This window comes from Trachypithecus francoisi, unplaced genomic scaffold (genome assembly GCF_009764315.1).
Source record: "Trachypithecus francoisi isolate TF-2019V2 unplaced genomic scaffold, Tfra_2.0 Lachesis_group12, whole genome shotgun sequence".
NCBI lineage: Eukaryota > Metazoa > Chordata > Mammalia > Primates > Cercopithecidae > Trachypithecus > Trachypithecus francoisi.
The window spans coordinates 14,158,531-14,182,133 of record NW_022681457.1 but is presented as its reverse complement, the minus strand read 5'-3'; the positions used below and the strand labels follow the sequence as shown (position 1 = coordinate 14,182,133).

Below are 23,603 nucleotides of genomic sequence, written 5' to 3'. Positions count from 1 at the left end.
GAGCGAGACTCCATCTCAAAAAAAAAAAAAAGAAAGAAAGAAAGAAAGAAAGAGATAAAAAGAAAATGACAGGTCTATCTCATCATAAATACTAACTTGCAAAAATCCTGAACAAAATGTCGCCAACAATATATAAAAGGGTAACACATCATGACCTAAGTATCAAAAACTGAAAAAAAGAGTTTGATTAAATTCATCACCCATTCATCATGAGAAAATTTAGGCAACTAAGCAATAGTAAAGATCTACAAAAATGGCAACAAATATCAAAAGGAACAGTGAAATATTGAAAACATTTCCTCTACGATGGGGAACAGAATAATGATGCTCACCCCAACCATTTCTACTAAATACCACATTTGCTTCTTTATCCTTCAATCTTGTCAACTAATCTAATTAATTTTAATAATTTATGTGTAGATCTTTTGAATTTTACATGCACTGTCATGTTGACTTCAGAATTGCAACAAATGTGGCACTGCAGCGCCATGGGAACAGGGCAAATATTCAATACATGTTGCTGTTAAATTGAGTATTGTGAAATAAAACTGAAATTGACCTATACTTCCGACTATATGCAACAATATAAGGCTGGTGGATTGTAGAGCCCGATTTGAAAAGCATTTCTTATGACACTTTCAATCTACTCAGTGTATAAACTCATAAGAAATGTGTACCAAAATACACATATAAGAATGTTCAAACAGCATCATTCATCACAATGACTTGCTGAGAATACTCCAGATGTCTATCGATCATAGTATGGATAAATATTTTTGTTATTTACACAAGGTAAGAGCAAGGACATTGAACAAACTTTAGCTGTACATGCAACACCATGATTACTCCCATAAATATGTTGAGCAAAATAACTAGACAAACCCAGTAGATGCAGTGTGATTCCATTGGTACAAAGTTCATTAGACATGCAAAATTCATCTGTAGGATGATTTTGGACATTTAAATAGTAAAAATATAAAGAAAAGCAAGGGAATCTTAAAACTTAGGGTAGTGGTTTCTTTTCATGGGGAAGAAAGCATCATGATGCTGTGAGAGTGGGGTTTTTGCAATTCTACCATGCTTCATTTTTTGTTGTGGGTGGTGATTATACAGCTTTGTTCATTTTATGTTCATGCTTTCACATGTATATTTATGATTTTAGACACTTTTCTGAATGTTAGTGATATTTAAATCTGTAAAAAAAAAAAATGATATATGACCAACAAACTGTGGTACATCAATACAATCAAGTATTATTCAGCCATAAAAAGAAATCAGATATGAAGTTATAAAAACACATGGAATAACCTTAAATGTATATTGTTAATGGAAAGAAGCTAGTCTGTCAAAGCTACATACTATAATTCAATTATATGATAATCTGGAAAAGGCAAAACTAAAGGTCAGTAAAGTTATCAGTGGTTGTTAGAGGTTCATGGGTGGGAGATTAATTGGTAGAGCACAAGGTATTTTTAAGCAGTGACACTATTCTGTATGATATGGTATGCTGGATAAAGGACATTATGCTTTGTCAAAACCCATGGAATGTACAACACAAAGAGTAAGCCCTAATGTAAACCACAGACTTTAGTTAGTAATAATGTATCGATATTGGTTCACTAGTTGTAACAAATATGTCACACACATGCAAGATGCAAATAATAGAAGAAACTGGGCAGGGGAAAGGAGAGTATATGGGAAATATTATTACTTTCTCTGCAATTTCTCTGTAAACCTAAAACTGCTCTTAAAATAAAGTCTATTTCAAAAAAATCAATGATATGCTTCAAAGGAAACTGAATACATGGCATAGAACTTTTTTCAGAACTTAGAGGGAAGGGCTAAAAATAATGAGAAACTCTATAATGAATATGAACATATTGATCAGGTGTATCTTATAAACTAATGAGAAAAAATGAGGATTAGAGAAGGAAGCAGATGGTAACAAATAAATCATTAAGAGAGAATAAACAATTTATCCTCATGGGCAAAATCACATATTGGAAGGAGGAGGAGAAGCTGGAGGAGAAGGGGGAGGAAGGCGAGGGTGTCTAAGAGGAGGAGAAGTAGGAGGAGGAAGAGTAAGAGTAAAAGGAGGAAGAGACTTGTAGACATTGACAAATTTTTTAATGGCAAGGCTGAAGAATAAAGAATAGAGTCAATTTCAAAGGAATGAAAAAATAAGCTTTGCATTTTAATTATTGTCTGCAACATTAAAAGTAGTAATAAAATATAAAAATAATCTATGGAATTTTGAGATGAAAAGATTGATCCACGGTCAGAGAATGTTTTGTTCATGTGCTGTATTCTTGGCATACAAGATTCAATTGTGAATCACTTCTAAATTATTTCTGGAAAATATTCTTCAAAAAATATGGCCGGGCGCGGTGGCTCAAGCCTGTAATCCCAGCACTTTGGGAGGCCGAGACGGGCGGATCACGAGGTCAGGAGATCGAGACCATCCTGGCTAACACGGTGAAACCCCGTCTCTACTAAAAATACAAAAAAATTAGCCGGCGAGGTGGCGGGCGCCTGTAGTCCCAGCTACTCGGGAGGTTGAGGCAGGAGAATGGCGTAAACCCAGGAGGCAGAGCTTGCAGTGAGCTGAGATCCGGCCACTGCACTCCAGCCTGGGCGACAGAGCGAGACTCGTCTCAAAAAAAAAAAAAAAAAAAAAAAAATATTACAAGCCTTTGGCAACAACACAGATAAAGCTTCCACAGACTGTCTTCCTAGTTTGTTTACATAGAACTGCTGAATAAAATGTGAACATAAAAATATTTATTTGAATAGGAGAATGTTTGAGGGCACACATATTAAAAATAAAGGCCGGACACGGTGGCTCACGCCTGTAATCCCAGCACTGTGGGAGGCCGAGGTGGGCTGATCACAAGTTCAGGAGATTGAGACCATCCTGTCTAACATGGTGAAACCCGGTCTTTACTAAAAATACAAAAAAATTAGCCGGGCGTTGTGGCGGGTGCCTGTAGTCCCAGCTACTCAGGAGGCTGAGGCAGGAGAATGGCGTAAACCCGGGACGCAGAGTTTGCAGTGAGCTGAGATGGCACCACTGCACTCCAGCCTGGGCGATAGAGCGAGACTCCGTCTCAAAATAAATAAGTAATACATAAAAGAAAAAAAAACATATCATTTATTTATTCCATTATATCCCCCACTACCCACTCTCATTTTCTCCCCTGCTGCATCAGTAGCCAGGCGGATCTGTTTAATGTGTGTCTGTTGCTGGTATGTCCTTTTGGCAAAATGTGTGGAATTTTGGAGATATATATATAGTGTTATAAAACTCTTTTAAAATTTTTCACTCAAAATTATGTTTTTCTCAATAGTTTACTACAAAATAATTTTTTTTTTTTTTTTTTTTTTTTGAGACGGAGTCTCGCTCTGTCGCCCAGGCTGGAGTGCAGTGGCCAGATCTCAGCTCACTGCAAGCTCCGCCTCCCGGGTTTACGCCATTCTCTCGCCTCAGCCTCCCGAGTAGCTGGGACTACAGGCGCCCGCCATCTCGCCCGGCTAATTTTGTATTTTTTTAGTAGAGACGGGGTTTCACCGTGTTAGCCAGGATGGTCTCGATCTCCTGACCTCGTGATCCGCCCGTCTCGGCCTCCCAAAAATAATTTTTTTTGAGACAGGGTCTCAGCTTGTCACCTAGGCTAGAGTGCAGTGGCATGATCACAGTTCACTGTGGCCTTGACCACCTGGGCTCAAGCCATCTTCCCATCTCAGCTTCCAAAGTAGCTGGGAGTATAGGTGTGCCCAACCACACCTGGCTAATTTTTTTTTTTTGCAAAGATGGGGTCCCACTATGTTGCCCAGGCTGGTCTCAAGCTCCTGGCCTCAAGTGATCCTCCCACCTTGGCCTCCCAAAGTGCTGGCATTACAGGCAGAAGCCACTGTGCCTAGCCCTGAAATTGTATAACATAAAGAAGAGTTGGAAGAATTATACAGTAGTCACCCATATATTCTCAGCTTAGATTCTAAAATTGGCAACATTTATGTCTTAACCATCCATCTAGCTATTTTACTTATCACTTATCCATCAGAGCATTAACATTACTGCACAAATTCCCTCATGACACTTCCCAGTCGGTCTCTAACCCCTTCCCCCAGTGGCAACCACCATTCTACTTTTCCACCATAAATTTTACTATTTTTAGAATATGAAATATATGGAACCATATGGTAAGTACTCTTCTGCATTACAATTCTTTGAGCATAGTGTTTTTCAGATCCATCCATGTTGATGCACGTATCAGTCATTTGATCCTTTTTATTACTGAGTGATGTTCTATTGCATGAATATATGTCTTTGGAAACTTACTTACATTTTAATTGTTTAAATATTTTTATGAATAAAGATCCTGCAGCATACTTACAAAAGTCTTTTTGCGGGCATATGCTTTCTTTTCTCTGGAATAAATATCTATGATTAGAATTGCTTGATGTGTTTAACTGCTTAAGAAACCACCAGATCATCTCCCAAAAGATTAATTTTACACTGCCTCCCAAAATATATGCACTTTCTGATTGTTTTGAATCCTAACAAGAATTTGCTGTTATCTGTAAATTTTTTTTTTTTTTTTTTGAGATGGAGTTTCACTCTTGCCATGCAGGCTGGAGTGCAGTGGCATGATCTTGGCTCACTGCAACCTCTGCCTCCTGGGTTCAAGTGATGCCTCAGCCTCCCGAGTAGCTGGGATTACAGGCACCTGCCACCATGCCTAGCTAATTTTTGTATTTTTAGTAGAGACGGGGTTTCTCCATGTTGGCCAGGCTGGTCTTGAACTCCTGACCTTGGACGATCTGCCCACCTCGGCCTCCCAACGTGCTGTGATTACACGTGTGAGCCACTGCACCTGGCCTGTTATCAGTATTTTTAATATCTGCCATTCTGGTGGTTATGTAGTTGTATCTCTCTGCAGTTTGCATTTACTTTTTCCTGATGATCAATAATGTTACACTTCTTCACAGGCTATATTAACAATCTGTATGTCTTCCTTTGTAAAGTAATTGTTCAAGCCCATTATAATTGAGGTGTTGGGCTCTTTAATATTGTATTGTACAAGTCTTTATATATTCTGGGTGTCAGTCAGTCTGAAATTTGGGCCGAGTTTAATGTAGAATAAGGGGCAGTTCTTTGCTTGACATCTTTTTCCCTGGATTTCTTCCCTCACTTTCCAGGTCTTGTGGTCACCTCAATCTCTGTCATCAAGATCTTCAAGCCAGTGGAGACTACAGAATCATCCACAGATTCAATGAAACAGGGATCAAAAATATTAAGAAAAAAAACAATAAAAATTAGCAACACAACAATAAAAATAACACAAATAAAAAACCCAATATAGTATAACAACTATTTACATGACATTTTTATTGTATAGGGATAGAAATAATTTGAAGTATACAGGATGATATGAAAAGGTTACATGAGAATACTATGGCCATTTTACATAACAGACTTGAGAATCCACGGATTTTGATATCCATAACGGTCCCTGAACCAATTCTCCACCGATACAAAGGGACTACTGTATTCAGGATTTTTCACCTAGTTCATGAAGGATATTCATCTGCAGTTTTCTTTCCTTATAATTTCTTTGTCTGGTTTGGTATTGTCAGATTAATGCTGGCCTCATGAAACAAGCTGGGGGTGGGTGGGTGTTCCCTTCTCTTTTCATTTCTGGGTTTATTTACAATTCACATCTTTACTGTTTACTAGAATCCACCAATGAATTAATCTCAATATTGGCTTTTCTTTTTTTTTTTTTTTTTTTTGAGACGGAGTCTCGCTCTGTCGCCCAGGCTGGAGTGCAGTGGCGCAATCTCCGCTCACTGCAAGCTCCGCCTCCTGGGTTCACACCATTCTCCTGCCTCAGCCTCCCAAGTAGCTGGGACTACAGGCGCCTGCCGCCACGCTCGGCTAATTTTTTGATTTTTAGTAGAGACGGGGTTTCACCGTGTTAGCCAGGATGGTCTCGATCTCCTGACCTCATGATCCACCCGCCTCGGCCTCCCAAAGTGCTGGGATTACAGGCGTGAGCCACCGCACCCGGCCTTCTAGTTAATTTTTAATCACATTTAAAGTGTGAGCTGACAAACTTATTCAGCATCCCACATTATAGAGTTTCTCTATTGTATGAGATCTCTTACGACTGTGGGTTGTACTTTTCCGTAAAGTTTTACCACAGCTATATCATCTGGAACATTTCTCTTTGGTGTACATACCAACGAATGAAGTTATCACTGACGAAGTCGCATCCATACCATTTTAGATGGTTGCACTGCCACATCAAGCCTTAAAGATTTAAAAGTTTTGAACTCTGAATTATATTGTTACTTCTGTATATGGACTCCAATGACAATGAAACATATTGCTATAAAATCCCTCCATGCTAGTCAAGATAGCCTAGGAAATGCTGCAGTAACAAAATAAACCACCAAAAATCTCAGTGGTGAGACACAATGAATTTTTATTTCTTACTCTAAAAAGAAATCCAACACAGATCAGATAGCAACCTTCTATCAACCCAGTCTGGAATAAGCAGCCTCCAAGGTCACCTTGGCAGGGATAGAGAAGCCTGAGGAAGGCCGGGCGCGGTGGCTCAAGCCTGTAATCCCAGCACTTTGGGAGGCCGAGACGGGCGGATCACGAGGTCAGGAGATCGAGACCATCCTGGCTAACACACTGAAACCCCGTCTCTACTAAAAATACAAAAACTAGCCGGGCGAGGTGGCGGGCGCCTGTAGTCCCAGCTACTCCGGAGGCTGAGGCAGGAGAATGGCGTAAACCCGGGAGGCGGAGCTTGCAGTGAGCTGAGATCCGGCCACTGCACTCCAGTCCGGGCGACAGAGCGAGACTCCGCCTCAAAAAAAAAAAAAAAAAAAAAAAAGAGAAGCCTGAGGATGTGTGTAAAGGCTCGACCAGAAAGTGGCTTCTATCACTTTTGCTCACACTCCATTGGCTAGAACTCAATCACATGGGCACATTCTTAACTGCAAGGGTTATTGGGAAACAGAGCCTTATTTGCAAGGAAATGATAAACACAGCACTGCCTCTGCCATATCCTTCAAATACCACTTCTTTAGAGCTTCTCACCTGTGTACAGAATCTCATGGAAAACCTGAGTACTAATGTTCTTTCATAGTAAAAGCATAGGTTTCATTTCTGAGCACACTTTTGAATGTTCTTCATACAGGGAGTATTTTTCTAGTGGGGACTAAAAAAAATCTAAAGACTTTGGCTGAACTGAAGACCTTATCATAATCATCCCAATTAGAATTTCCTTCCTGGATACACCCTTTAAAGGAAATTTGACCTTTAACTACAACCACTCCCAAAAACCACCCATTTGTCGAGAGTCACCTACTTTGCCATTGCAGCATACAGCAGTCGATGGGAACTTCACAGAAGTTCTTGAAATCCACACTCCAGTGCTGCAGGCTGACATCATCGATGGCAGTGCTGCTGTCTTTTGCTCCCCCAGCCCTCCCACAGGCTGAGTAAGCCTCTATCATCTGGAATATAGTGTGGCTTCTGTTTTCCTAATTTAACCCTGACTTACTACATTTATAATGTTTCTCTCTGCTCACGTAGTCTTTGATGAGTCAGAAGGTCCTTGCCACGCTCACAATGTGTGTACTGTGTCTCATCTATATGCACTCTCTGATGGGCAAGGAGGTACGAATTACGACTGAAGCCCTTACCACATGCCTTACACTTATAGGGCCTCTCTCCTGTATGGACTCTGAGATGAACATGAAGATCTGAATTCCGACTGAAGCCTTTACCACACTCATCACATTTATATGGTTTCTCTCTGTTGTGATCTCTTTGATGTAAGTGAAAATATGAGCTGTAACTAAAGCACTTTCCACACACTTCGCATTTATATGGTTTTTCTCCAGTGTGAACTCTCTGATGAGTGTGAAGAACAGAGCTATATGCAAAATCCTTTCCACACACATTGCATTTGTATGGTTTCTCCCCTGTGTGGACTCTCTGGTGAATGTGAAGGTGTGTACTTTGGCTGAAGCCCTTTCCACACTCACCACACCTATAAGGTTTCTCCCCTGTGTGAAACCTCCAGTGGACCTGAAGAACGGAGCTTGAACTAAAGCACTTGCCACACTCACTGCATTTGTAGGGCTTCTCTCCAGTGTGGACTCGCTGATGGACAAGAAGGTTCGAGCTCTGATCAAAGCCCTTCCCACACTCACCACATTTATAGGGCTTTTTCCCTGTGTGTACTCCCTGATGAATACAAAGAAGTGACCTAAATCCAAACCCTTTCCCACATACGTCGCATTTGTAGGGCATGTCTCCTGTGTGGACTCGATGATGGTTGTGAAGGGAGGAGTTGCGCCTGAAGCCCTTGCCACATTCTTTACATTTGTAGGGTTTGTCTCCCGGGGGTACTTTCTGATATCTGGGAAGGTCTGAGCTCTGTTTGCAGCCCATAGGCCATTCGTGGAACTCATAGGGAGTCTCGCTTGAGTGAGTTTTACAATGAACGATAAGATCTTGGCTCTGAATAAAGTTCTTTCCATACTGGTCACATTTATAAGATTTTTCTCCTAGGTGAGCGCTGTGATGGACACGAGGATCTGTATCATCTGCAAAGGCCACCCCACAGTTATTACATGTGAAAGGCTGTGGTAATACATGGGCCGCATTATGTTGTTCAACTGTTGATTTCATACCCAAGTTTTTCCCACAGTCGGGGTGTCTGCCAGGGTCCTCTCCTTTACATTCTTGGGACTCATGATGATCACGTGCAGTCCAATTGAGGCTGCCATCATGACGAGCACGTCTGTACAATTTATCTTCCGTGTAAATTCCCTTATATCTTCCCTGAGAGTTCTGGGGCTCGGTCATTATGTTGGCTTTCCTCCATGATTCTGGGGTAAGAACCTGTGTCAGGCCTTGCCATGCTGTGATATCTTGATTTTTGATAATGGCATTTACTACATAATTTTCATTTTTAGAAATCTGAAGAGACACGCCTGCCCACTCTTCACAGAGGGAAACATCTTCTAAATGTGGGGAACACTCTTCTTGAAGGTTCATGATATAATCCTGATTCACAGTTAAATCCCAGATCCTTTGTTTCCAAATCTGCCAGCAATGAAGCACTTCTTGCGAAAGGTAACTTAACCCCTTTTCCTGAAGATTCAAAATGTTGTTTTTAATCCCATCTCCTATGAGAAGAAAGAGAATGTGGCTGAGAGAACAAGTCAATCATCTGTACAGAGGTTTTGAGAAAATGAAATATGATGGAGTGGGAAGTTGTCCCTGGCTTCTATGACATGTGAAACAATTAGAGCCATGGTAATTCTAACCTGTGAGCTGCCAATTAGAAATCAAGTGTTGTAGGGAAATTAAGAGAAATCTTGGCCAGGTGCAGAGGCTCATGCCTGTAATAGCAACACTTTGAGAGGCTGAGGTGGGAGAATTACTCAAGCCCAGGAGATCAAGACCAGGCTGGGCAATATGGTGAGATCCCATCTCTACAAAAAAATTAAAAATTGGGTCAGTTTTGCCTATGATCCCAGCCACTTGGAAATCTGAGGTTGGAGGATTGTTTAATCCTGGGAGGCAGAGGCTGCAGTGAGCCAAGATTGTGCCACTGCGCTCCAGCCTGGGTGCCAGAACAAGACCTTTCCACCCCCATGCCGCAAAAAAAGAAAAAAAGGAAGTCTTAGGAAAAATTTATGAAGGAAGAAATTCATCTCCCTGCTATAAGAGTAGTCGATAAAAAGCTTTTAATAATCTTGCTACAAAAGGTATGGGAAAGGCTCCCATTTTATGTAGTGTATGTGTGTATATAAATAATACATATTGATAGAGTGTTTTCTATATGTTGGGCAGAGTGAGGGACATAAAGGGTCACAAGAGGTTTCAGAAACAAGCAATAAGTCCTGTCTCCTGATAGCTTCCCTTCCTTCACATCACTGTCATATGGAGGACTATCATGTATGTTTGTGTACAACCTGCACAACTGTACATGGTGAGCCTAAAGGGGATGGGGATGAAAAGGCAATGGGGATTGAAATGGGGATAAACATTGTGAAATATGGTCCTGGCATTGTGCAGGGATGCATACGTAAACCTCTGAGACGAGCTTTAAGAGACATCCTTTTTACTTTCCCCAAGGTTCTTTGTCTTCATGAAAAGATAAAGACCACTCGGATCCTACAATCCATTTCCTTAAGTTCTACCCTTTTAAGTTACTGCAGAATCTCAAACAGCCATGACTATGAGAATGGGGAACAGATACTGTGGCGCTGTCAATGGCCTGGCACCCAGGGAAGCAAGACTGTGGTATATAACAAACAGGGGCCTGAGGCAGAAGACTATGATCATACTCTTGGGACCCTAAGATGGGTTTCAAAATGGCATGAATATCAGAGTCAAGTCCCACTGGATACCGCTTCTGGTTCAAGCTCCTTTCTGGGTTAATTGAAAGTGACTTTAAGTTTATAAGATAGTATCAGGGAAAGGAAGACCATGAGCTGCCCCGAATGGGCTTAAGCAGTGGTTTCCCAAATGTTTTGTTTGTAACCCACAGTAAAATTGGCATTGTGACTCAGTAGGAATAGGCACAAGCATCAGCACAGACTGGTCACTAAAACAGAAGTTTTATCAGCTGATGCTTACATACTATGTGCAATGCACTTTGATAAATTCTTTTGTTTTCTGTTCTATTAATCTACTTTGCTTTTTAAAAATTGCTAGTTATGACACGGTAATTTGATTTCAGGACTCACCAAGAGGGTTTTATACTGCAGTTTGAGAAACAACTGCAAGGATATGCAGATTTATGCAAAAGGCCCTGTGTCTACAGTTTACACTTTGGTTTCATGAGGTTATTTATTAAAAACATAGGACTTAGGGCCAGGTTAGGAGGGCTCAAATCCTAGTTCTTCTTACAAGCAGTTGTGATCGTGGGCAAGTTATTAATTCTGTGACTCAGTTGTTTCATTCATTGATATGGTTTGGCTGTGTCCCCACCCAAATCTCTTCTTGAATTGTAACCCCCATAATTCTCACGTGTCGTGTCCCATAATTCCCACGTGTCAGAGCCCCCACACAGAGTTCTTACCAGGGCACTGCCTAGTGCAGCTGTGAGAAGAGGGCCACTGTCCTTCAGACCCCAGAATGCTAGATGCACTGACAGCTTGCACCGTGTGCCTGGAAAAGCCACAAACACACAACACCAGCCCATGAAAGCAGCCAGAAGGGAGACTATACTCTGCAGAGCCACAGGAGCAGAGCTGCCCAAGACCATGGAAACCCACCTTTTACATCAGTGTGACCAGGATGCAAGACATAGAGTCAAAGGAGATCACATTTGAGCTTTAAGATTTGACAGCCCTGTTGGATTTCAGACTTGCGTGGGGCCTGTAGCCCCTTTGATTTGGCCAATTTCTCCCATTTGGAACAGCTGTATTTACACAATGCCTGTACCTGCACTGTACCTAGGAAGTAAATAACTTGTTTTTGATTTTACAGGCTCATAGATGGAATAGACTTGGCTTATCTCAGATGGGACACTGGACTGTGGACTTTTGAGTTAATGCTGAAATGAGTTAAGACTTTGGGGGACTGTTGGGAGGCATGATTGGTTTTCAAATGTAAGGACATAAGATTTGGGAGGGGCCAGGGTGGGATAATATGGTTCAGCTGTGTCCCCACCCAAATCTCATCTTGAATTGTAACTCCCACAATTCCCATGTGTCATGGGAGGAACCCAGTGGGAGGTGATTGAATTATGGGGGCGGGTTTTTCCTGTGTTGTTCTCATGATAGTGAATGAGTCTCATGAGCTCTGATGGCTTTAAAGAGGGGAGTTTCCAGCTGGATGTGGTGCCTCATGCCTGTAATCCCAGCACTTTGGGACGCCAAGGCGGGCGAATCTCAAGGTCAAGAGATTGAGACCATCCTGGCCAACATGGTGAAACTCCGTCTCTACTAAAAATACAAAAATTAGCTGGGCATGGTGGCACATGCCTGTAGTCCCAGCTACCCAGGAGACTGGGGCAGGAGAATTGCTTGAACCCGGGAGGTGGAGGTTGCAGTGAGCCAAGATAGCACCACTGCACTCCAGCCTGGCTACAGAGCCAGACTCTGTCAAAAAAAAAAAAAAAAAAAAAGGGCGGGGGGCAGTTCCCTGAAGAAGCTCTCTTCTCTTGTCTGCCACCATGTGAGACGTGCCTTTCACCTTCCACCATGATTGTGAGGCCTCCCTAGGCATGTGGAACTGTAAGTCCAATACACCTCTATCTTTTGTAAATTGCCCAGTCTCGGGTATGTCTTTATCAGCAGTGTGAAAACAGAGTAATACATCATAAAAGGGGGATAATAACGTAACTATCTGTATTAGTCCATTCTCACGTTGTTAATAAAGACATACCCCAAACTGGGTAGTTTATAAAGGAAAGAGGTTTAATTGACTCATAGTTCCATATGGCTGGGGTGGCCTCACAATCATGGCAGAAGGTGAAGGAAGAGCAAACGGACGTCCTATATGGCGGCAGGCAAAGAGAAAGCCTGTGCAGGAGAACACCCATTTATAAAACCATCAGCTCTCATGAGACTTATTCACTCTCATGAGAACAGCATGAGAAAGACCCCTGCCCCATGATTCGGTTACCTCCTACCAGGTCCCTCCTACAACATGTGGGAATTATGGGAGCTACAATTCAAGATGAGACTTGGGTAGGGACATAGCCAAACCATATCTCTATCTCATAAGCTAAACTTAGGTAACACATAACTGTATATGAACCTCTGAGAAATAAAAATGAGGTTAGATATTTATCAAAAAGTAATCAAATAAACCAACACTTAGATTACACTTACTACATACCAGTAAGTGTTGGCTATTGTAACTGCCAACCAAACCAAAGTTCTCCCTTGGTTCCTTTAACACTGGTTTATCCAACACATTGGATAAACATTGATTTTTCTCCAGAAGCAACCAACAGATCAAGCCCTTGGTGATGTGTGAATTTTATCAGTCCCATTCTGAGAAATATGCGGAAAGAATGAGAGCCTAAATGTGTGAGTAGGGAGGGAGGGGTTACTACCTGCACTGAATGCCCACAGGCCAGGGGTATGAGATTTGGGGAGGGCTCCCTCACATCACAAGTGGCCACATCCTCACATTGATCTGTAAAAGCTCATTAACTGCAGGGTTCTAACCTGCACATGCATCTCTTAGGATTTTTCTTTCCAGTGGCCAATGCTTCTCTTTGTGATCTCACTGGAATATTCTATCCGGTTTGAAATGATGATTTGAGGAAACAGGTTCAGTGGTCTGATGCTCAGTTACTCACCCACTGAGATAAGGTTCCTGAAGTTTTCCAGCATCACATCTTGGTACAGGTTTATCTGGGCTTTATCCAATAGTGCCAGCTCTTCCTTGGTGAAGACAACAGCCACATCCTTGAATGTCACCCTTTCCTAAAACGTCAACCACATGCCACATCAATCATCCACACAAATGACTGGTCTTAGTCTGTTTGGGCTGCCTTAATAAAATACCACAGTCTGATTAGATTAAACAAAATAAATTTATTTCTTCCTGTTCTGGAGGTTGGAAAGTCTAAGAAAGTACCACCAAGATAGGTTTCATTCAGGTTTCTTCTCTTGCCTTGTAGACAGCTGTCCTCTCACTGTGTCCTTACGTGGCATAGGGAGAATGAGAGCAAGATGTGTTGAGTCTCTCTCATAAGGACACTAATCCTGTTGGATCAGGGATTCCCAAAGGACAATATTAATCAAATTATAAAATATGGCCCAGGAAACAGGTGCAGATAAATCTACACTAAGGTGTTGTGCCAATACACAAGTCTAGTAGTGTTCCATGAGTTTATTTCTCATCACACACCAAGATTTGGTATTTTCACTTTTTCATGGCAGATTAATCTATTTTTATCATGTTAAAAGGAACTAAGAAGACAGGGTAACTAAAAGCATTGGCCCCTAGATTCAAAAAACACAAAAGAGAAAAGGGAGATTGGGATAAATAAGAACACTTCGATGTCAACTAGGTATTAAAAAAATAGTGGTATCAATGTGAAATTTCTTGAGTATGTTAGTAGTAATGTGGAAATGTAGGAGAATGCTCTTATTCTTAAGAGCTATCAGCTGAAATATTTAGGGATGAATTATAATGATGCCTGCAATTTATCCCCAAGTGGGTCATCAAAATAAAATATAGATGTGTGTGTATATACGTATATTATGCATATGTTGGTGGGTGATTCTGAACAATTGGTGAATCTAGGTGAAGATTACACATTATGCTATTCTTTCATTTTCCTGATAAATTGAAATTTCTCAAAATGAAAGGATGTGGGGAATAAGCTGATATTAATAACCATCTCCTAATCAAGAAACCAATTTTTACATAAAATATTTCTCTCGCTGCATATATCACACTGCTCAGAGTTAAGTATTTACAGATATGTTCTCTCAACAGACTCTGCATCTCTAACTAAGGCAGAGCTTTCAAACAAAAGTTGTAAGCAGTTACAAAGGACTTCACAAGGAATATGTTACTAACAATTGTCCAATTACCAAAATCTGACAATGATTAAAACCAAAATCTGCCGGGCGCGGTGGCTCAAGCCTGTAATCCCAGCACTTTGGGAGGCCGAGACGGGCGGATCACGAGGTCAGGAGATCGAGACCATCCTGGCTAACACGGTGAAACCCCATCTCTACTTAAAAATACAAAAAACTAGCCGGGCGAGGTGGCGGGCGCCTGTAGTCCCAGCTACTCCGGAGGCTGAGGCAGGAGAATGGCGTAAACCCGGGAGGCGGAGCTTGCAGTGAGCTGAGATCCGGCCAGGGCACTCCAGCCTGGGTGGCAGAGCAAGACTCTGTCTCAAAAAAAAAAACAAAACAAAACAAAAATAAAACCAAAATCTAGGGGAGTCAGCACTATTGTCCTAATAGCACCACTCTCTCAGTAGCACTACTGTTAGAGGCAACAAAATTGACTTGGAGTTAATCATTCAGGAAATACAGATAGCCTGAAGCCTGCTTCGGGTGTTCCAATGTAGGGAGAAGGGGTTAGGAATAGAGGTTCACCCAGCATACTACCCATTCTCCATTCTCTGCCTCAACTATAGAGCCTGGGAAAATAAAACACTCATTTCTCCACCACCCTTGTAGCTGGATGGATCCCTTGTAGGAATCCTAGGCAGCGATTGTCACAGGATACAGGTACAAGGACAACTCCAAAATATTAAGAAACCAAATGTATAAACTAATAAACACATGCAAAAATCTTTAAATCTTTCCCTCTATGAAGTATTCTTGTAAAACCATCTATGAAGTATTCTTGTAAAACCTTGAACCTGAATCTATTCAAGTATCTGGTGCTTCCACTTACAAGAAATACTGTGGATAGAATAACACATTGAAAGACACCAAAAGGAAGTAAACAAATGCATTCCAAATGTAGGAAAGAACACAGGACAACTTGGTTTCTACAACAAGTCAATAGCAGGAGAGAATAAAGTAGAGGGGCAGATTTCTCTGGATTAAAAGAGATTATGAGATGTAACAACCAACTACATGATAGTATAGACCTTGTTAAGATCCCATTTGAACAAATCAACTGTTAAAAAAAATTTTTTTTAGATAATCAGGGAAATTTGATTATTGTCTGGGTATTAGATAATACCAAATAATTATTGATTATCTCATTAGTCCATTTTTAAGGAAATATATACTGAAATACATAGAGTGTGGTAAATTAGATTGCCGTTTAGAAATATCCTCTTCCACGCTCTCCAGTCCCACTAAAGGACCAGAGTGTGTTTCCTTACCCCTTTAGTTTGGACTTGGCAATGTAACTTGCTCTGGCTACCAAAATGAAGCAGAAGTGATAATGTGCCAGTTCTAAACCTGGGCCTTAAGAGATTTCACGTGTCCACTTGCTCTCTTGCCCCTCTGTCTTCACTATGAGGACACACCCAAGCTAACCAAAACCAGCAGAGTGCTACTAAATATTCATGGCATTGGCTTTAGGTCCAGGAGATAACAATTGAGGACACTGTTATAGGAGGCTGGAAAAATGGTGACCTGGGTGATGTAGTGGTGAACATTTGGTAAACTGTAAGTTAGAAGATAGAAAATGGACATAATGAATGTTGGACTTGGGCAAGATGGTTTCTAGGCAGAAGGATAAAAGTGTGAGCTCATTCATTTTGGTTGCATATATAATAAGGTACTACACAAAAGTGATGTACTCAGAGAAAAACCAATACAGTGTGAAATAACATGCCTCTTTAAAATACTTTGGGAAAGAAAAAACTGAAAAAGAGATTAAGCAAATCTCTTTGGCAAAAAGTTAATTGTTGAAACCGCATGATGGGTACTGCAAATGGAGGATCATAATACCATTTGCTCTTTTTGTGTACTTTCATAATTAATTTTTTTCATGATTAAAAGAAAATCCTTCCTCCACACTGTGATGGTCTTTTTGATGTGTCACCTTGGCTAAGCTACAGTGCTCAGTTATTGAATCAAACACTAATCCAGGTATTGCTGTGAAGATAATTTGTAGATGTGATTAAAGTCCATAATCAGTTGACTTTAAGGGAGATTATTCTAACTAATCTGAGTATGTCTGATTCAATAAACTGAAAGGTCTTATGAGCAGAACTGAGGCTTCCCTGAGAGGGGGAGAAATTCCCCCCACAGCTTCAGTCTGTCCAAGAGTTCTGGCCTACCCCTCCTGATGGGCTGCCCTATAGATTTTGGACTTGCCTAGTTAGCCCCCATAATCATATAAGTCAATTCCTTACAATAAATCTCTTAATATATATCTCTTACTGGTTCTGCCTTGCTGGTTGAACTCTGACCAATATATACCCATTCAAATCTTTCTACTTATGGAACTAGACCAGTGACACTTAGAGTATGGTCATGTATATGCTGCCCATGCACTCGGATGCTGTGGCAACACCAAATTGCTATAAAAGTTTCTGAACTTACTCTTCATTATTTTTCCCTCATGGGGCAGTAACAAGCAGTTCATGGACTGGTACTGGTACCAGTACATGAACCACACTTAGAGTAGCACCAAAGTAGACATCTTGAAATCTGTGAGTTTGTTTCTTCACTTCTATAAAGGGAGTCAAACCGCCTGCCTCACAAAGTCATTAAGAGCAAGATAAAGTACCTAATACATAGTAGTCACTCAAAAAATGCTGACCTCCTTTCAGAAAACAGAAGTGTCTGGTTCCTCAGAATGAACAGTATATTTAAAGAGAAAGAAACCCTTAACTTACCTGAAACTTAATCATACCATCTTCCTTTTGGAAAGGGCAGGATTCTGGAAAAGCAGAACTGCAAAGAAGAAAGAATCCATGAGATCATGGATTCAACAAGTTGTGAAAGAACATTGGTTCCTTCCTTATCTGTAAAAGTTTCTCACAATTTCTCCACTCCCTAGATATCATCTCTTCTCACTCGGAACAGACTGAACTCCCACCTCCTCAAGACTTCCCTCGATTTGGCCCCAGTCCCTCAATCTCAAACCACTGTGTAACTCCTATCTCTCTCCTCAAGGTTTTGGGTCAAAACCTGCACATTCTTTTCCTTTGCTCAGACTTGTGAACGAACTGACATAATCTACATCTGAATTTCGCAGGAAAAGAGGCCCCAGAATTGCTGATTAAGGGAGCAATCTCAGGGCTGGGCACAGTGGCTCACGCCTGAAATCCTAGCACTTTAGGAACCCAAGATGGATGGATCGCTTGAGGCCAGGAACCCAAGATGGATGGATCGCTTGAACCCAAGACCAGCCTGGCTAACATGGTGAAACCCTGTCTCTACTAAAAATACAAAATTAGCTGGGTGTGGTGGCGGGCGCCTATAATCCCAGCTACTCAGGAGGCTGAGGCAGGAGAATCGCTTGAACCTGTGAGGCGGAGCCTTCAGTAAGCCGTGATTGCACCACTGCACTCCAGCCTGGGCAACAGAGACAGACTTGTCTCAAAAAAAGAAGAGAGAGAGAGAGCAATCTCAGGATGACAGGAACCTTCTGCTATTTCCACTTTCACATGCAAGACTTGATCTTGTATGGCTAGGCCTGTGGTCTAAAAAACTTGAGGTTAGCCAAGATATACAAATTAAATCCCAATTTTTATTATTATATTAATCAATAATACAAATTTTTAAACATCTACACCTTGACTCTTGGCTTCCCAAACTATCTCTCCAGCACCGATTCTATCCCCTGCTTTTGCAAATATTGATGACATACCTATGACATATAAGACACATCCTCTGCTCTGGAAATGCTCACAGTATACTGAACCATAAATGTTCTCAGACTGCAGGTAGACCAAAGTAGGTAGACAGAGACCTTCTAAGCTTGCCACTTCATATACACTAAAGGCCCTTCCTGTTCTGCTTTTATCAGTGGATTCCCTTGCCAATTAGCTTCCAGTTTGGTTCAGCCAATGGGGAAAGCCAGCAAGAGATCCAGGGAAGGGACAAGAGTGAAATTGGGATATTTATCCTCCCAGGTAAGCTGTGGAATGGCTATGTTCCATATCCATTTACCAAAGGTCGTGGCCTCCATCAGGCAGCTGTCATCCCATAAATCTTTCTTCAGGTTTTAGTGACTGCCTCCTCACTTAGCCCTTCAGTCCTAAAGGCAGTAAGTTATCCTGCCTCAGAGCTATCACTAGCTCTGAAATATTGCAATATCCTTTGTTGATTACCACAGCCTGCCTATAACTTTATAGATTGTCCCTTTATTAAGCTCTTCTCAAATTACCCAGTTTGAGTGTTCTGTTTATTTTTTATTGGGATTCCATCTGATAAACCCTGTAAACACAATTGTCTCTGGCCTTTGTGGAGAAACTTACTGTATAAAATTGCCACTTTAGGCACTGTGGGAACTGCAAAGATTAAAAAATAAAAGCCCAAAACCATGTTTCTGCCTTCTCACATAGTGCTTTTCAGACTATCTGTGATAAAGAACGAGTTTTAAAATTATTATTACTGTTACTTTCAGTCTGTCACAGACTGATATTTTGGTAAGATGCAGGAAAAAGAAATTACTGGAAAAAGAAAATTAAGAAGGTATGCAATTTAAAGCCCAGTTGTTATTATTATGTTAATCGATAAGACAAAATTTTAAACATCTACACTCAAGTTCTCAAATTATCTGGTCACAGACCAATATCATTTATTGGCACTGGTCTGTTGGCTACCCTTTGAATTGCAGCTCACAGGGTTATAGAATCAGGTTAAAAGACTATGAAATGTCTTTTTGGTAAATCCTTGGACTCCTTTTCTCTCCTTTCCTACCTTTAAGAGACATCATTAGGCCGGGCGCGGTGGCTCAAGCCTGTAATCCCAGCACTTTGGGAGGCCGAGGCGGGCGGATCACGAGGTCAGGAGATCGAGACCATCCTGGCTAACACGGTGAAACCCCATCTCTACTAAAAATACAAAAACGAGCCGGGCAAGGTGTCGGGCGCCTGTAATCCCAGCTACTCAGGAGGCTGAGGCAGGAGAATGGCGTAAACCCGGGAGGCGGAGCTTGCAGTGAGCTGAGATCTGGCCACTGCACTCCAGTCCGGAAGACAGAGCGAGACTCCGTCTCAAAAAAAAAAAAAAAAAAAAAAAAAAAAGAGACATCATTAATCACATCTTATTTTGGGTTCCAACAAAGGGCAAAATAAGGAGTATTCAACTCATTAGTATGGCATGAATTACATCGTTTTACAATAATTAAAACCTACCAAGAAAACACTCCTCCTTTCCCCTGTCAAAAAACTACAAATCCTAAAAACAAAAATAACCAAGCTGTGGTCTTTTATCCACTGTACTTGGTAAGGATCTTATCATTTAACAAGCACTCAATCAATGTTTCTCGATATTAACAAATGCAGAAATAGAATTGACTTGGATATTATACATTAGATGCATGTGCAAAGACATAAACTCACCCTCTACCTCCAGCACCTGTTCTCACTTAAGAGCCAAAAATGGGACAGGTTTATTTTCAAGCACACATCTACACACATGCACTCACACATATATGGGTGGGGGTTTGGTTTCCTGAACTTCCGGCTTCAGACACTACCTGCCTGTATCAAGTCAGGGCTGTGGCAGGAACCAGAATGGCATATTCAAATTTGAAGGGAATTTAATAAACAGACGGCTTACAATGGTGTTTTCTGGGGGTAAGGAAATCACAGTGGATAAGACTATCCTGGGAAGTGACAGGGAGGTGCCATTATAATACCTGGGCCTTAAGAGGTAAGGGGAGGGAGCAGTCCCTGGAGCGGGGAACTGAGAGGACTGTGTGGCCAGGGCTACCCAAACCATGATCTGTTGTTAGAAGGGCAGCTAATCTGTGACAATCCTGCAGAGAGAGAACTGAGGGACAAGATACTCCAAATCACAGTTCTTCCTCTCTCCAAACTTTTCTGTTGAGACTTCCCATTGGCCAAAGACAAGCAAGGCCAGAAGGCAATTGTGGCCTTTCAGGGCAGACAGCAGGGGAGAAGGTAGGGAAGCCAAAGACATGGGGCACATGTCACCTCAAGACTCTTGTTTTTTCCCTACCTGCCAAAGTCCACACAGCTCTCGCACACAAATGCCTTTCTCATCCTTCAACCTGACAACTACTCTGATCTGAGGAATGCATCAGGAATGAGACCAGAAGCCCATATCAACCTCTTCAGGGAATGAGGACCTAGAACAAAAGTGCAGCTGAATCTGGAGTTGCAATTGCCCAGAAACACAATCAGAAATGTAATAAATGCTGCTATTACACCTAAAATAATTAACACAAATTCTCTAACTTGTTAAATATACAGAGAGTGTTCAAACTTCAAATTTGTTGAGTGCAATTTAACAACTTATATTTGCTCATCTGCTTTATAATCCTCAAAGTCCCTACTCCCTGGCTCACAGCATGTGAGGTGAGAATGGAGTTAATAATTTGGGGCAGTTCTTTTCTTTTCTTTTGGCGCGATCTCGGCTAACTGCGAGCTCCGCCTTCCGGGTTCACGCCATTCTCCTGCCTCAGCCTCCCGAGTAGCTGGTACTACAGGCGCCTGCCACCATGCCCGGCTAATTTTTTGTATTTTTTTTAGTAGAGACTGGGCTTCACCGTGTTAGCCAGGATAGTCTCGATCTCCTGACCTCGTAATCCGCCCACCTCAGCCTCCCAAAGTGCTGGGATTACAGGTGTGAGCCACCGCACCCGGCCTGGGGCAGTTCTTTTCAAAATAAATTCGGTGACATTAAACTCCAGAGTTATTACAGTCTGAGTTGTTTCTTTATTGCCAGAAGACAGAACCTCTGCCCTAAAGTTAGAAATGCCCCGCTGGAGTCAGAGTTGCCAAAATCCAGAGTTCTGACCCAAGACAACTCCCCCTCCAAGAATCTAGGGGTGCTGAGCCAGAATCGCCCCCACCAAACTGAGCGAGAACAGCCCAAGCCATCCTCTATACCCAGAGATACGCTGATTAGGCAAATCCCTCATCCCATTCAGGGACGCACAGCCCCAGCCATTACTCCTAAACACTGAGCCAGCGCTCCCCTGCCCTCATCTAGAGATGCACATCCCAAGACTGACACTAAGCTTCGACCCGAGGACGCACAGCGCAAGTCGCTGTCACGAAACTTGAAGATGCACTGTTTTCTCAAACCCAAGGCTGCTATCCAAACCGAGCCCAAGCTCTCCCCATTCCATCCCAGGTAGGTAGCGCCGCTGAACTTCCCCAGCCTACCCCACCCACGAGGACTTATCATTGGAAACCAGTTCCCCTTCCACTTCTCCTACTTCAGTCCACAGGGACGGGTCACAGCTGCACATCCTACACCCCTACTCCTGGTTATGCCTCCAAGAGGGGCGCGGTCCAGGCGGGACTCACCCCAGCATTCCAAACAATGTCGCCCGCAGCGTGCGTCCGGTACCACGGCGCATGCGCTAGGAGGCCTATGGACTACAATCCCCAGAAAGCCCCGCGCGCCGCAGTGACTATTCACAAAGCTACCGAGGTGAAGTCAGGGGTTGGCCGGAAGTCCTTTAACTTCCGTACATTCGTCTAAAATAATGACAATCATAATAACGATAAAATAATGAAATGTTAAATAAATCACTAATGAAATGTTAAATAAATCACTATCAACGATGAAAAGAAAAAGTTTCAATATTTTACTACTTGGAAATGAACACTTTACCATTTTAGTGAAGACTTTTATAGGTTCTTATTTTATAGGCATGTCCTTCAATGTTATAACCACGAAACTTTTCAATTAAAATTCATTTAAATATTTTCCCTCCCCGCCCCTCACCATGTTTTGTTTCTGTTGATGAAGACTCTGGATAATCTACACTTGCGATATAACATAGCCCTGTAATTTGTTTCCTAGACTCAGGAGAAGCAGAAAGAATTAACAACCACAGTCTGAATCCTTAACAGCGGAATTGCAGGAATACTGAGAGCCTCCTAGAAGAGACACAACACAGCATAACAAGAAAACGGGAAGTTTTCAGATTATTTTTGAAAATTTCCCCTTGTTTGGCCTTAGGCTTTATTTTACTGTATGTTATTGCATTTAAGATTTAAGATTTCTATTAAACAAAAATTTGGGTACCCTAATGGGGTAAGAAAATTGAGTAAGAATTCCATTAGAGGCCCACAGTTTTAGCCTAGAGGAAAGCCCTAATAATGGGTGAGAACAATCTCTCCTAGGTATGGTCACCTGGTCCTGCTGGCAGAGGCTCTGCATGGAATATCTGGCTGGCATTCTCTTTTCCATGCACCCTCAAGCTGTAGGGGTTGTGAGGCAGTTCCAGTCCTGGACTAGACAGGTAAGTGAAGACCCACACCTCTAGGCAATGGGAGGAAATGGTTGAATAATATCCAACTATAGCTTGACATTGCAACTTAGGGCACATAAAGGGACAGTGAAATTCTTATGGCTTATCTCTGTCTTTTGATATTTACATGTTTGATGTTCTTATACGTTGCTCTAAGTTGAAGGATTACTTGATTTAATTTGACATACTTGAATTTTAACGAGTTCAGGAATATTTTTATTTCTGGCCTAATACAAGGTTAATTTTTCTGACATATGTGTCTATTGGAAAACCATGTGTGTCCTCTATCAGATGGCTATGCATACATTTATGTTTTCACCAAACTTGCTAATTGTGCTATTTAAATTTGCTACATGCTTATTTGTGTGCATACTTAGATTTTTTCATTATGCATCTGTCAATTATTGAAAAGTGCATGTCAAAAAGGCTCCCAGGCTGGGGGTGGTGGTTCACGCCTGTAATCCCAGCACTTTGGGAGGCTTCTTAACTTACTACATTAGTAGCACAAATCCTAGTATAATCTTGATAACCAAATTATACCATACGAGAACAATAACAACAAAAGCCAGAAAACTAAAGAAAAATGTCTCAATGAATAGAACTGCAAAATTTTATGAAAAGCAGCAAACAAAATTCATCAATATATTAAATTTATTACAGTACAACAGTAATACATGGAAATTCATCATTATAACTTTTAGCAATATAA

General features: G+C 41.5%; 1 protein-coding gene across 3 annotated transcripts; it reads right to left on the bottom strand.

Annotated features, from left to right (window-relative positions):
• Window positions 1–6,917: 6,917 nt before the first annotated feature.
• Window positions 6,918–21,985, bottom strand: ZNF285 (zinc finger protein 285). 3 transcript variants are annotated; one of them, XM_033224791.1, is made up of 4 exons: window positions 21,942–21,985; window positions 17,328–17,385; window positions 13,356–13,482; window positions 6,918–9,216 (listed from the first exon to the last, which is right to left on the bottom strand). In XM_033224791.1, exons 1-4 carry the CDS (start codon window positions 21,947–21,949, stop codon window positions 7,586–7,588), a joined length of 1,824 nt encoding a protein of 607 aa, XP_033080682.1. In that variant the 5' UTR covers window positions 21,950–21,985; the 3' UTR covers window positions 6,918–7,585. The 3 variants fall into 3 exon arrangements, with proteins under 3 accessions (XP_033080682.1, XP_033080684.1, XP_033080685.1); XM_033224793.1 differs by having other exon boundaries at window positions 21,851–21,950; XM_033224794.1 differs by lacking the exons at window positions 13,356–13,482; window positions 17,328–17,385; window positions 21,942–21,985 and adding an exon at window positions 11,121–11,154.
• Between the last annotated feature and the right edge of the window lie 1,618 nt (window positions 21,986–23,603).

Excerpts from the sequence above, each read along its gene's own strand:
- ZNF285 (XM_033224791.1), bottom strand. Across the intron at positions 13,483-17,327 it reads ATGGTATGATTAAGTTTCAG|GAAAGGGTGACATTCAAGGA; the intron begins GTAAGTTAAGGG and ends TTGACGTTTTAG. Across the intron at positions 9,217-13,355 it reads CAGGAACCTTATCTCAGTGG|GAGATGGGATTAAAAACAAC; the intron begins GTGAGTAACTGA and ends TTCTTCTCATAG.